Below are 14,771 nucleotides of genomic sequence, written 5' to 3' on the forward strand. Positions count from 1 at the left end.
TTAATAAATTTTGTAATAATCTAAAAGCAAGACATGCTCCTTGCTAGTTGAAGCGTACACAAATAAACCCAGATTATCTGTTACTTTGACAGCAAGAGGACTATTTTGATGTATATCCTTACAGTTTTGTTTTTTTCCTCTTGAAAGCTTTGCTCACATTCTTTGGAAGTCTGTGTTTTTCTCTTATTGCTTTCATTTTACTTTAAAATACTGCCCCAACCTTGGGGAACGTGGTGCAATAACCCAGGCTGACTTGGCAGAATGGGAAACCCTGGCAAGAAGCCCGTGGTGCTGCTCATGGAGAGGACGTGGCTGGAGTGGGCCAGGGTATCCCCACAGTGAGGACTTGAGTATCTTCTCCTGGCAGCACTTTTGCTTCCAGGATAAACATGCTTTCCTCAGGATTCCTTAAACTAGGGCTGGAGCAATGGGCTGCCCCTCATATTTCATTGCACAGAGGTCTTCAGCCATAAAGTAGGAGCATGGGTTCCCCTCTCCAGCTGCTCTTTCCCTCACCTAGACCCCTGAACCTTGACAAAGGCCTGGCTTTCAGGCAGGCCCTATAGGCAGGATGTAGCAGTTTTTCTCAACTGGTCGCCTTCACTGTTTTTGGTTTCTCTGTGGGGAAAGATAAAGGGATAATACCCCCTCCCCATCCACTGATGCTCTTTGGGACTTGTGTTCCAACAGGACCTTGATGTGGATATATTGGCCTTGGTCAACGACACTGTGGGAACCATGATGACGTGTGCCTATGACGATCCCTACTGTGAAGTTGGTGTCATCATTGGTACTCAGTTTGACTTGCTTTCTGGAGATGGGAGAACGGGGCTGATTTAGGATTTAGTTTCAGCAAACTCTGAGTAGATTCTGTGGGAAGGGTATGGGTGTGTTCTACTTAGAAGATGAAAAATGAGTATGCACATCCATTCTTTCATTCATCAACTATTTACTAAGTGCCTAGTGTGTGTCAGGCCCTGTCTCTCTCTGCATTGGGTTCTCCGTGGTGAGGTAACACGCAAAGATTCCTGCCCTCATGGAGCTTTCAGTGGGGAGGTGGGTGGAAGGCAAAAAAGGCCTAAATAAATAAGACAATTTCAGGTGGTGCCAACTGTGCTAAAGAAAATAAAGCAGGTGAGTGATGGAGAGTGAGTGTGATGGGGGGTCAGGGCAGGACACTCGGGCGGGTACGTTTGAGCAGGGACCTCAGCAAGGAGGAGCAGGGAGTAAAGTGGAGACCAGGAGGTGAGTCCTTGGCAGAGGAAAGAGGAGACGTGTGGCCTGTGAGAGGAGAATGAGTCTGGGTGCTTGAGGAACCCCGAAAGGCTGCGTGGGGGCTGAGTCAAAGCGAGTGAAGGCTGCAAGCAGCAGGGTATTCAGGTGAGAGAGTGTGGGCGGGACTGGACAGATTGCGTAGGTCACAGACAGCCACTGTAGGATCTTTGGCTTTTACCCCAAGGGAGACAGGAAGGCGCTGGAGGACATGGGGGTTGGGGGGAGAAATGGGGCATGCATTTTTAATAAGCTCCTTTTGGCTGCTGTGTGGAGAATTGACTATTTGGGGCAATAGTGGAAGCAAGGTGACCAGCCAAGAGATGGCTGCACTGTGTAGGCGAGATGTGGTGGGCGCCTGGACCAGGGAGGTCACTGTGCAGTGGACGTGTCCGGTGGGTGTGTCCCTGAGCTGGGAGGGGCCCTGCAGGAGGGGTCTGTGAGAAGGCAGTGTGGGGACAATCAAAGCCAAATGGATCGGACTTAAAGGCTGTTCTTGTATGTATCCCTTTCCATCTCCTCATTCCTTTACCACTATTTGGAAGAGTTTTCGGAATTGCTTTTTCTTAATTTTTAACCACATTCTCCTCAGCCTGATTTTCCCAAAGGGCAGGATTTTTACACCTGAGAGGCTTGGTCTGCCTTCCGGTTTCTGGAGCCTCAGAATGGGATGGCGCTGGCCAGTCCTGGCACCCAGCTGCTGTCCACTGTGTCTGTCCTAGTGACTATGCCAAGCAGCCTGACATGGTGATCACGTTTACGCATGCGTGCCACGCCTAAACAGTGTCCATGCTTTCCCGAGGAAGCTTTTTCCTAATAACGAATTATATGTTTCCTCTCTGCATTTCTTATTTCTCATGTTGGCTTTGAAATCCTCAGACCAGAGTACCAGCCAGGGGAAGATACTTTTTTTTCTTTTTTTTTTTTAAGAAAGAGCTTACAGATTTTCTCATTTTAGGTGTACAGTTCAATGCATTTTAGTAATTTTAGTTTTGTAACCATCACCACTATTTAATTTTAGAACATTTCCATCATCCCAATAGGTGCCAAACAGATCGTGCCCATTGGCCGTCACTCCCTGGTACTCAAATGTTTGAGGCACTTCCTTGGAGTGATTTTTGTGCTGAAATAATGGAATTTTGCTTTCTTGGGTCATAGCTATTTGTGGCAGGTTATGAATTAAGAATATTTTTACTATCAAATAGAGAAGAGATTAAGTAGTTTAGGGAAAGGATTTAAAGAATTACTGCGGGATGGTGATTAAAAAAAGAAAGGTTAAGTTAACTTATCCTCCTCTTTATAAATGTGCTTTGTCAGCTTTCATACATATTCATTAGGGACTTCTTCACAATTGGCTTCATTCATAACAGCAGACCATTAATAGCCTGAGAAGTATAGACTTGACATGTCAGCTTTATTCCTCATGAACTCGCTGGGCTTGCCAAAGCTGCTTCTCTCATCGAGAACCAGCTCCCGGAGTGGATCAAAAGCACTTTGTGTTATACTCAGAGAACTCTCAGGCAGTTAAGAGTTTTCCCTTCCTTTGCCCAGCTGGGAGCCCTTCTGTCTTTGCACCTCCTCTCTCATCCCTTGTTCAGGCACTGGCACCAATGCATGTTACATGGAGGACATGAGCAACATTGACCTGGTGGAAGGTGACGAGGGGAGAATGTGCATCAACACTGAGTGGGGGGCCTTCGGGGACGACGGGGCTCTGGAAGACATCCGCACTGAGTTTGACCATGAGCTGGACCTCGGCTCTCTCAACCCGGGGAAGCAGCTGTGAGTACCCTTGTGCTCTAATCTAGACATCAGCACCAGGGAATACCTACTTACTCAGGGACATTTCATACCTGGGGGGCCTTTTAGTTGTGACTAGTCATCCATCACTCTGAGTTTATGAGGCAAGGTTTGTATTTTAGTTTCATTGGGCAGATGCGGAAATGAGCCAAGGAAATGAAGTGATTTTGCTTCGGTCATAACCTAATTCTAATTCAATTCACATTTCTGGAGCACGTGTGTGTGTGAGGCAGGGGAGATGCCACTGTGAGCCTGCCGGCTCGGGTCCTGCCCTCCTGGTGCATTTTTTATTTATTTATTTATTTATTTATAATTCTCAACCTAGTAATGTGCCCTGGCTGGGAATCGAACCAGCGACACTTGGCTCGCAGGCCGACGCTCAATCCACTGAGCCACGGCAGCCAGGGCTTCCTCCTGTTGCACTTGGATGAGCGGCCACAAAACAAACTGGTGCAGCTGAGGCCTGATCACCCAGCACCTGGTTCAATTCCTTCCCAGCCTCAGCTCTCCTGGACCCCTGCTCAGCTCTCATCCCACACTCACCTGGAGTAGAACTACTGAGTCTGGCTCAGCTATGTCTGCATGCTGGGCTCCGAAGGCAGGCTCCACATGTCACTGGCCTTTCCTTTCTACACAGTGTCTCACACAGTATTGCAACTCATTACAGGTTTGTTAAATGAAAAAAACATTAAACATTAAAAAAAATAATTTCAGACTTATAGAAAAGTTGAGAAAATTGTACAAAATTCCCCTTCACTTAGGTTTCCTAAATAGTAACATTCTCTCCCTCTGTATGTTTGTACGATATATGCTTATATACACATAAAATACATATGTATATAAAATACACATATGTCTATATAAAATTATTTTTTGGAACCATATGAGATGAAGTTACATAATATCCCTTCACTCCTTTTAATACATCGGAGTGTCTTACCTGAAAACCAGTACATTCTCTTACATAACCAAAGTATAATTATCAAAATTAGGGAATTAACACATAGAATAATATCTATTCAAAATTCACCAGCTGACCCACTAACATCCTTTATGAAAAAGAAACAATGTTGTCCTGGTCCTCACTCCAATTCAGGGTCACATGGTACAGTCTGCTGTCAGGTCTCTTGAACCTCCTTTAAGCTTGAACACTTCTGTGTTTTCTCATTGTTTTTCATGATCTTGAAGCATGAAAGCCACTGATTTTACAGAATATCCCTCAATTTGAATTTGTCTGATGTATCCTCACAACTAGATTCAGGTGATGAACTTTTGGCAGGAATGTCCCACAAGCGATGTGTGTGTCCTCTTCGGTGCTTTGTATCAGGGGCACACGTTGTTCCGGTACTGGTGATGCTAACTTGCCTGGTGATGCTAACTTGCCTGGTGATGCTAACTTGAATCGCTTGGCTAAGGGGATATGCAACAGAGGTCTCCGCCATAAGTTTATTATTCTTCCTTCTACAATGAATAAGTATCTAGTGAAGAGATACTTTAAGATTATGTACATATCCTGTTTCTCATCAAACTTTCATTTTCTAGTTTTGGCACCCATTGGTGAATTTCTAAATCTGTCATTTCCCCTGTTTATTAGTTGTTATTTTACTGTAAGGAAGAGCTTTCTTATCCCCTCCACTTATCTATTTATATTAATGTAGACTCATGGATTTTAAAAATTTCATGGGTTATAATTTCTTCCTATCATTATTTATTTTGATCAGATTTTTCAGATTTGGCCAGCTGGTCCTTACATCATTTTGACATGTTCCCATCACTCTTTTTTTTTTTTTCCTAGCCCAATAAGATACTCTAGGTTCATTGTCTGTTTTCCTAGCCCCACCCCTGGGATCAACCATTTTTCCAAGAAGCCCTGGTGAATAAATATTTTAAGTACCTCCTAGAAAATATTTAAACACAGATGTGCATACCTAGAAGGTAAATTTCTGCTTCAGCTCTGCCTACTCCCCAGCATACACCCGTTTCAGGGGTGATGCAGAGCAGCCACAGCCCGAGGAAGCGGAGTTCGTTGTTTTTTCTGACTTTGTCATCCTTGCCCTCTCCACTTCCATTTAAAATAATTTCCATTCTCCCAAAGCCAACCTGCATTCCTTTTGTCTTTTGCTTCTGCAAGTTCTAAAATTTTTAATAATGAAATAGAATTGATTAGGAGACAGGTTGTCCTTGATTATCTATCTTATATTTGGAGTATAAAAATGATATGTAATAACTTACCTGGTAAATAATTAGTAACTGCTTGGTGGATGCATACTCAGAGTCTAGGTGCAGGCAGCCTGGTGGGATCTTTCATCTACCTTTTTGTGGAACCTCCCTGGGGCTCTTTAAGGCCACCAAACAGACACAGCATCTTTCTTTCATGGACAGAAGCTTGGGGTAAGAGTTGGAAGCATCTGGAATTTGGCTTTGTCATGTCATGACTGGGAAAGTCCCTGAGTCTCTGAAGCTGAGATTCCTAATGCCTATTAAGAGAATGACACCATCACAGCTAGGGGTGATTGAGATAAAGACTCTTGGAATCAAGTGCTTTGTGAACAGGAAATAATCTTAGATCTCTTCCAGTTTAGTCTTCCCCTCGTATAGGTGAGGAGAGGGCACCCCAAGCCAGGACGGGGACAGAGGCCTCCTGACCTGTGGAGCGGCTCTTCCACTACTCCTGCTCCTGGCTTTTGGAAAGGATGCTGCCTAACCAAAGGCATTTCTGCCATGGATCTGTTCACCAAATTGTAGGTTTGAGAAGATGATCAGCGGCCTATACCTAGGTGAACTCGTCCGGCTCATCTTGCTGAAGATGGCCAAGGCAGGCCTCCTGTTTAGCGGCAAGAAATCCTCCAGTCTCCACACAAAGGGCACGATTGAGACCCGGCACGTGGCTGCCATGGAGAAGTAAGCTGTTGGCTGGGTCCCTCCCACCTTGACTCTGCAGTGGGTCAGTTCAGGGTGGGCAGCCAAGGCGTGGCCTTCTCATGACTGTGATACAGGAGAAGGAGCCAGACCTTCCTCCTTCACCAGGATGGTTTTAGACCTGGTTACGGCTTGAGGTGGGTTACAATGGCTGCCATGACTCAGAGGTGGCTTCTTACTGGTCTCGTGAGCCTGGGATTCTGCTGACAGAGGCCTACCCCACCTTCCTGTTGTTGCCTTCTGCCTCCCTAAAATGGTGATTGATACAATTTTTAGGGTCACAGACCCCTTTGAGAATCTAATTTAATCCTGGACCCTTTATTCCCAAAATGTACATTTGCACACAATTTTGCTTGTTATATCAGGGCCTCTTTGGACCCATTAAAGCCCATACATGGAATCCAAGTTAAGAATATCTGCTATAGCAAGAGCCTCCTCTACCTGGTACTCTTTGGGACTGGCTTGGCTTTGGTGATCTGGGGCCTCATATGCAGGTCTCTGCAATGGGACTGGGCCCCAAGTCAACTCAGGGTCCTCTTACCCCAGCTTAGAAACCGTGACATCTCCTTGAGCGTTGCAATCAGTTTAGATTCTGAGCTCAGCAAAATGGCATCTGACTTCCAGAGTCTGTATTTGTGCAGAGCTTGGCAGGGACTGAGTTTCAGCAAAAGGCAGTATAGTCGGCGGCGGCGGCGGCGGCGGCAGCCGTCCGTCTCGAGAGACGATGGTGTAGCTTCATAAGAGTCTATCTGCACTGCCGAGAATGGCTGTGCAGTCCGACTCGGGAGTGACACGGTATCTGTCTCCTCCCGTGTTAAATCGACATCTTGCGATGACGCTGGAGTGTCCTCTCCAGTGAAGCTGAAGCTACAGAGCCTGGGCAGGGTGATATGGAGGGTCTGCTGTTGCCCATGCAGCAGACACCCCCTCTCTTCGCAGCTGAAGGGTCCAAGGGAAAGACGGAGGCAATACAGCTTGGCTTCAGGTGCGCCGCAGGAGTTGCCGGTGTTGACTACAACGTCAAACCGCCTTAGGGACTCCGGCTCCGGATTTTCTGTCGGGGTTTACTCCCTTAGCCTTTCCCCTGAAGAGGTATGCCGCAAGGCAGCGGAGGCTTTTTGGAGTCAGAGTTTTCCTTCTCTGATGTGCCCTGACTGGAAGATCGAACCAGCGACACTTAGCTTGCAGGCCGACGCTCAATCCACTGAGCCAAACCAGCCAGGGCAGAGGCAGTATAGTACAAGGTAGTTAAAAGGGTGGACTCTGTAATCTAATTGCCTGAGTTCAAATCTTGGCCCTTGCACTTACTAGCTGTGTGACTTTGGACAAGTTACTTACCCTCTCTGTGCCTCAGGTCTCTCTTCTGTACCATATGGTAATGACAAAATTTCCCCCAGGATTGTTGTGAGGATTAAGTTAATATGTATCAAATCCTTAGACAAGTGCAGGGTACATAGTGAGTACTTAATAAATGGTGGCCCCTATGATTATTTTTGATATTGTTATTATTATTATATTACTATATGCCAGCCTGTTTATTTTCAGTCTGGAGAGGTGAGAAAGCTGACTCTCTGAGGGGGACTGCCATGGGATGGAAAAGGGTGGTCCTCTCATTCCTGTCCTCTGGCCAGGTATAAAGAAGGCCTTGCCAATACAAGGGAGATCCTCACGAATCTGGGCCTGGAGCCTTCAGAGGCCGACTGCATTGCAGTCCAGCATGTCTGCACTGTTGTCTCCTTCCGGTCAGCCAATCTCTGTGCAGCCGCCCTGGCAGCTATCCTGGCACGCCTCCAGGAGAATAAGAAGCTGGTGCGGCTCCGGACCACAGTGGGCGTGGATGGTACACTCTACAAGATACACCCTCAGTGAGTGCTGCCTGCCAGCCCACACCCCCGACAAATGTGTCTTCCCTGGGGCAGAGTTTCCACATTCTCTCTAAACTATGTTGCTTCTCTGGACCCAAGCATTTCTTGTTGGCTCTGAGAATTCAGGGGAAAGGCTGTATTTAGAGATTGCATCCATCTACCTGGCTGGGTTGCCTTGGGGGATCATTCTTAAAGAAATATTCTGCTAAAGCCAATAATTACCTGACTGGCAAGGACATCCATTTCTTTTCTTTTCTTTTCTTTTTAAAAAGATTTTATTTATTTATTCTTAGAGAGAGGGGAAGTAGGGAGAAAGAGAGAGAAGCATCAATGTGTGGTTGCCTCTCACCCTCAGGCATGCGCCCCGACTGGGAATTTAACCTGCAACCCTTTGGTTTGTAGGCTGGCATTTAATCCACTGAGCCACACTAGCCAGGGCTACATCCACTTCTGTGTTTAGCCATCTGGCCACCCATCTATCCATCTATTCACCTATCTATCTGTTATCTTTGACTTCCTACTATGTGGTAAGATTGGTAAAATAGCCACTTCTTTGAGCCTACCAAGTGTCCTTTCCACTGCCCCAGCTGCCGGGTCCCTCCCCGGTCACGCCCTGCCCCTGCACCATCTAGCAACTAGAGGAGTGAGTCCTGGCCCAGCAGGGCCCCCAGGCCCCCATTCCCCTGCTACACCTGTGTCTGTTCCCATTGGCCAGGCCGGGCCTTTATGACCTTCACATATTTTGCCATCCCCCCTGCCTTTAGATACCCAAAACGTCTGCACAAGGTGGTGAGGAAACTGGTTCCGAACTGTGATGTCCGCTTCCTCCTGTCGGAGAGCGGCAGCACCAAGGGGGCAGCCATGGTGACAGCAGTGGCCTCTCGGGTGCAGGCCCAGCGGAAGCAGATTGACAAGGTGCTGGCTTTGTTCCAGCTGACCAGAGAGCAACTTGTGAGTGTGCAGGACAAGATGCGGGCTGAGCTTGAGTATGGACTGAAGAGGGACACCCACCTGCTGGCCACAGTCAAGATGCTGCCCAGCTACGTGTGCGGGATGCCGGATGGCACAGGTACACCATGCATTGCTCTCTTTGCTGAAGGGCCACCCAGAACTCCCACGAACCTCTTTATATCTGGTTAGGTATTTTTAAGAGCTTTGAATTCTTGTCTGTGATGGTGGGGGTAGGGAGAGTAGGGTAGAAGGTCAGTATTCCTTCTGAATCTATTTGCCGTGGTTGCTCCAAGTCATTTGCAGTGAAAGAATACATGCCTCAGTTAGAGTGTGTGTGAGTCTGTGTAGTTGAGACCACAGAGTGTACCCCAGGTTGTTGGCAAACAGGAGACCCAGATGCTGTCGCTGGGAGCTGCCATCTGGACATTTGGAATTGTCTGGCTGTCTTCCTGCCGGCTTCTCTGCCTCTCTTCTCTCCGAACACTCGGCTCTCTTGCTCTGCCCTCTCGCCACATTCTGCCCCTGACTTCAACCCCTGCTCTTTCTCCTGGTCCTCTGTGCTCAGCGGAGAGGAGCCACTGGACAGTGGAATCAGTTCTTTAGACAGGTTATTTCATCTCTTTGAACCTCACGAACTGCACTCAGAAGTAATGACCTTTGAATCATGCATTATATCCTGTAGTTTGTTTTTGAACATTTCATTTCATTCTCACAACCACTTTCCATGTTACATAAAGAGAGAATGATTCTGATTTTATGGATGCCAAAGCTGAGACTCAGAGAGTTTAGATGATATACCTAAGGTCACACAGATGTACTTTGGATCTCTCAACAAAAGAGATTTTTCCAGAGACAATATCCTTTGAGTCTACATGTGGGGGAAAACTGACAGCAATAAAGATACTGTTTAGTTATTCATTCCTTCATCCCTTTTATCTTCCTGTCTTCATCCCTCAACATTTTATTAAGCAACTGCTACATCAGGCTCTGTTCTAGTCATGGTGATAGAATAATAAGGAAAACACAGTCCTTCTCCTTGTGGAGCTCACATTCTATTGGGCTTGCAGGCAATAAACAAACATCATGTAATGTCATGTAATGACAGGTGCTGTGAAGAAAGAGCAAAATGATTGGTGTGGCTACTGCAGAGTGAGTGAGGCAGAGAGCAGGGTGAAAGCCTCCCCAGAACAGACTACGATGCTCTGTGATGTTAGAGAAGTGAAAGGCGATGGATGGTACTGAGAGTTGAACTTGGTATGGTTTCTTATTAGACAAATGGGGTGTGGGATTCCAAGGAAGGGGATGAAGAATTCCTCTAGGCCAGACAGACAGGATGGAACCACCTTTTGGAGTCCATGGGAGTCAGGGCAGCCTGGCCTGATTCACCTTCAGGGGCATAAGTGTCATGTGTGGCCTTTTCCAGACACCAAGAAGCAGGCTGGCCTCAGACAGGCTCCAAGTGCTGCCCAGTGCTCTGACACTGTGCTCAGTGACCTCCACACCCCTCTGGCCCCTGAGCCCTGGGGGGGAAGGCTCTGAGTCTGCTCCTTTTCTTCATCTCCTCTTCCTCCCAATGCCTCTACATGAGTGTCTGCTCTGTGCATGGTGATGGAATGGAGTCCTCGCTTTCTCCATCAGAGAAAGGGAAGTTCCTTGCCCTGGATCTGGGGGGAACCAACTTCCGGGTCCTCCTAGTGAAGATCCGAAGTGGACGAAGGTCAGTGCGAATGTACCACAAGATATTTGCCATCCCTCTGGAGATCATGCAGGGCACCGGCGAGGAGGTAAGTCAGGCTGAGGGTTCTGGGCTCTGAGGTGCCAGCCTGTCACACTCTGTCACTGCCAGCTTGGGGTGACTGTCCCTTTCTCCCTGTAGCTGTTCGACCACATCGTCCAGTGCATCGCAGACTTCCTGAACTATATGGGCCTCAAGGGAGCCCAGCTGCCTCTGGGCTTCACGTTCTCATTTCCTTGCAGGCAGACAAGCATTGATAAGGTAAGACAGCCCGCCAGGTAACAGCCAGCCTGGTGGGTTTCCCTCCTCCACTAGGGGAATCTCAAGGTACCTCTGAGTCACTGTTCATGTTATTAAGGGGTCTTAGGTGAGGGCAGCCAGAAAAACATGATTGAGAATTTTAACCATTTAATTTTTCTATTTATTATGTTGCATTTTTCATTATTATTTTTTTAGATTGAAGGTCACAGAAGAATTGAGGGTAATAAACAATAAAGGGGCACATACATAAGAGCATTGTTAAAAGGGAGGTCAAATCACATAATGGCGAGATAGAAAGAGGTAATGACCAGTTAAAGCTGCTTGTAATACTTAGGCAGTAATATTACATGTGTCTTTCAGGGCAGCCCTTGTAAACAGGGAACACAGTGGGTTGTAGGGTTTTTATCATCTCATGAAAAAAAGCTTACCAGTACATCACAAGAAATGCTTTTTGTTCCTGATAGTAGACTCTCAGAAGGAATTTATCACCTGGACACTTACTTAATTGACATTGAAGAACATTAAGAATAATAATTTTAATACATTATTCATAATAAGATAGAAATATGTATTACAAGGTCTTTCTTGAAATTCTTGGGCAGCCCTGACTGGTGTGGCTCGGTGGATTGAGTGCTGGCCTGTGAACCAAATGGTTACCGGTCAGGGCACATACCTGGGTCATGGGCCAGGTCCCCGGTTGGGGGCGTGCAAAAGGCAACTGATCCATGTATCGCTTGCACATTGATATTTCTCTCCCTCTCTTTTTCCCTCCCTTGCCCTCTCTCTAAAAGTAAATAAAATCTTTAAAAAGAAAAAAAAAATTCTTGGGTAAAAACACCATTCACCAGCGCATGGAGTGTGGAGCTCTGTGTCTCTCTCACATCAACCAAGGCAGAAAAGCAAAAAGCAATATACAGGGAGAACACTGCGCAGCACAGCAAGTCACCCAGAGCACTCATGACAATAATAAGAATGGCACCAAAGATTTAAGATGTTGTTTAATCCATTCAGTGTCTCCATGAGGTACATACTGTTTTTGTTTTGCTGTATTTTTATCATTTTTAAACGATAACGGTGAAAAATACATAGCATAACATTTAACACTTTATTTAAAAAATTATTTATTGATTTTAGAGAGTGATAGGAAGGGAGAGAGAGAGAAACATTGATTTGTTTTTCCACTTATTTATGCATTAATTGGTTGATCCTGACCAAGATTGAATCTACAACCTTGGCATATTGAGACAATGCGCTAACCAATGGAGCTACCTGGCAAGGGCCAACACTTTATTTTTAAGTGTACAGTTTTGTGGTATTAAGTACATTCACATTGTTGTGCAATCATCATCATTATCCATCTTCCAAACTTTTTCATCTTCTCAAACTGAAACTTCACACCCATTCAACAATAACTTCCCATTCACACCTCCCCCAACCTCTGGCAACCACCCTTCTACTTTCTGTCTCCATGAATTTGACTAGTGAAGGTGGACTCATACTATATCCTTATAAACTGTCTTGTTTTACTTAGCATAATCGAGATTCATCCATGTTGGAGTGTGTGCCAGAATTTCTTTCCTAGACTTCTGGCCAAGACAGAGGTGTAGGTAGATGTGCTTCATCTCCTTACACAATCATGAGAAGAATCACAACTGCCCTCAAAACAAAAGCAACCAGAACTGCCAGAAAGTGGACCTGTATGGAAGTCTGACAACCAAGGATTTAAAGAAGAACTATTCATCCAGATGTGTAGGAGGGGCAGAGATGGGGAGCTGGAGCAGATAGGACATGGTGTGGTGGCAGTGAGGAAGTGGTAGTAGCCAGTGGAATGGGTGGTCCCACATTCATGTGTTGTGGATAAAAACTGGGAAGGACACCTGCGAGCGATCCCAGCCCCAGGCCAGACTGCAGAGCTCAGGGTTCCAGTGCTGGGAAAATAAAACCTCATGGCTTCTAGCTGTGAAAACCAGTGGAGGTTGGGGTAGCTGAAGAAACTGCTCATCTCCTTGGAGAGTCCATTTAGAGGACCCCCAGGTCCTAGAACACACGCAACCAACCCACTCTGGGAGACACCACCAAGGCAACAGCTAGAGGGGCACCAATCGCATTCAGGAAGTGGGTGAAGTGACCGGAAATGGAGAGAGTGCCGAGCAAGCAGCATTGTTCCCTCTCTAACCCTTCCCCCACATACAGTGCCACAAAGCAGTGAAATGGGTTGCCCCGCTGGGGCGAATACCTAAGGATCTGCCCCTTACAATGTAACAGGTGTACCAAAACAGTGAGTCAAAGCAGCTTTACCTAATACATAGAAACAAACACAAGGAAGCTGCCAAATTGAAGAGACAAGGAAATATGGCCCAAATAAAAGAACATATAAAAACTCCAGAAAAAGAGCTAAGAGAAACGGAGATAGCCAGCCTGTCAGGTGCAGAGTTCAAAACACTGGTGATAAGGATGCTAGGAGAACTCACTGAGTTCAGCAAATGCATAAGGGAAGAAATGAAGGCTACACGAAGTGAAATAAAAAAAAGCCAACAGGGAACCAATAGTAAATGGAAGGAAGCCAAGGTTCAAATCAGTGTATTGGAACATAAGAAAGAAATCAACAGTCAACCGGTACAGCATGAAGAAACAAGAATTTTAAAAAATGAGGAGAGAATAAGAAGATGCTGGGACATCTCCAAAAATGCCAACATCCTAATCATAGGGATGCCAGAAAGAGAAGAGGAAGAGCAAGACATTGAAAACTTATTTGAAAAAATAATGAAAGAAAACTTCCCTAATTTGGCAAGAGAAATAGACATACAAGTCTAGGAAGCACAGAAGGTCCCAAACAAGTTGGACCCAAAGAGGACCACACCAAGACACATCATAATTAAAATGCCAAAGGCTAAAGATAAAGAGAGAATCTTAAAAGCAGCAAGAGAAAAGCAGAGAGTTACCTACAAAGGAATTTCCACAAGGCTATTAGCTGATTTCTCAAAAGAAACTTTGCGGGCAAGAAGGGACTGGCAAGAAGTATTCAATATGATGAAAAGCAAGGACCTACAGCGAAGATTACTCTATCCAGCAAAGCTATAATTTAGAATGGAAGGGCAGATAAAGTGCTTCCCAAACAAAATAAAGCTAAAGGAGTTCGTCATCACCACGCCCTTATTATATGAAATGTTAAAGGGACTTATTTAAGAAAAAGAAATAAATCAAAACTATGAATATTAAAATGACAAACTCACAACTATCAACTATTGAATCTAAAAAGATAAAAACAAACTAAACAAATGATTGGAACAGGATCAGAATCATAGATATGGAGACCATATGGAGGATTATCAGCAGGGACAGGGAGAGGGAGAATGGTGAAAAGGTACAGGGATTAAGGAGCATAACTGGTAGGTACAAAATAGACAGGAGGATGTTAAGAATAGTAAAGGAAACGGAGAAACCAAAGAACTTACATGCACGAGCCATGGACATGAACTAACAGGAGGAAGGGATTGCTAGAGGTAAGGGGGGTACTGAAGAGAGAGGGGCAAAGAGGGAACAAGTAGGACAACTGTGATAGCATAATCAATAAAATATACTTAAAAGTAAAAATAATAAAATAAAAAAAGAAACAAAAAATAATTTCTTTCCTTTTTAAGGCTGAATAATATTCAATTGAATATATACACTGTTTTTAATCAACATTTTTTTAGTTGAGAAAAATGGAGATACAGAGAGGTCTAGTGAGCTGTCCAAGTTGCCACATTTACAAATGGTGGTGGAGGGTTCCAACCTAGTCCACTGGCCTGAGACCAGGGCTCAGAAGAGGTGTGCTCTTGATGCCAGTGTTTTTGAACCATTGCTATTTTGGCTAAAATTCACAGCACACTCACATGTATATAATCAAAACCAAAAAAAAATCAAGAAACAATATCTTTATTGTGTGCATTACACCATGTATTTTCTACCCTACTTCATATTTCATG

At 45.3% G+C, this 14,771-nt stretch overlaps 1 protein-coding gene across 1 annotated transcript in view; it reads left to right on the forward strand.

Annotated features, from left to right (window-relative positions):
• HKDC1 (hexokinase domain containing 1) overlaps positions 1 to 14,771 on the forward strand; it is a 45,093-nt gene that overhangs the window by 15,046 nt on the left and 15,276 nt on the right. Inside the window, exons 6-12 of the mRNA XM_090278122.1 lie at positions 691 to 790; positions 2,871 to 3,054; positions 5,818 to 5,973; positions 7,623 to 7,856; positions 8,621 to 8,925; positions 10,446 to 10,591; positions 10,684 to 10,803. Coding sequence (XP_090134248.1) covers positions 691 to 790; positions 2,871 to 3,054; positions 5,818 to 5,973; positions 7,623 to 7,856; positions 8,621 to 8,925; positions 10,446 to 10,591; positions 10,684 to 10,803 — 1,245 coding nt within the window. The remainder of the gene's footprint in view (positions 1 to 690; positions 791 to 2,870; positions 3,055 to 5,817; positions 5,974 to 7,622; positions 7,857 to 8,620; positions 8,926 to 10,445; positions 10,592 to 10,683; positions 10,804 to 14,771) is intronic.

Source organism: Furipterus horrens, unplaced genomic scaffold (genome assembly GCF_987537825.1).
Source record: "Furipterus horrens unplaced genomic scaffold, mFurHor1.1.pri manual_scaffold_5, whole genome shotgun sequence".
NCBI classification, from domain to species: Eukaryota; Metazoa; Chordata; class Mammalia; order Chiroptera; family Furipteridae; genus Furipterus; species Furipterus horrens.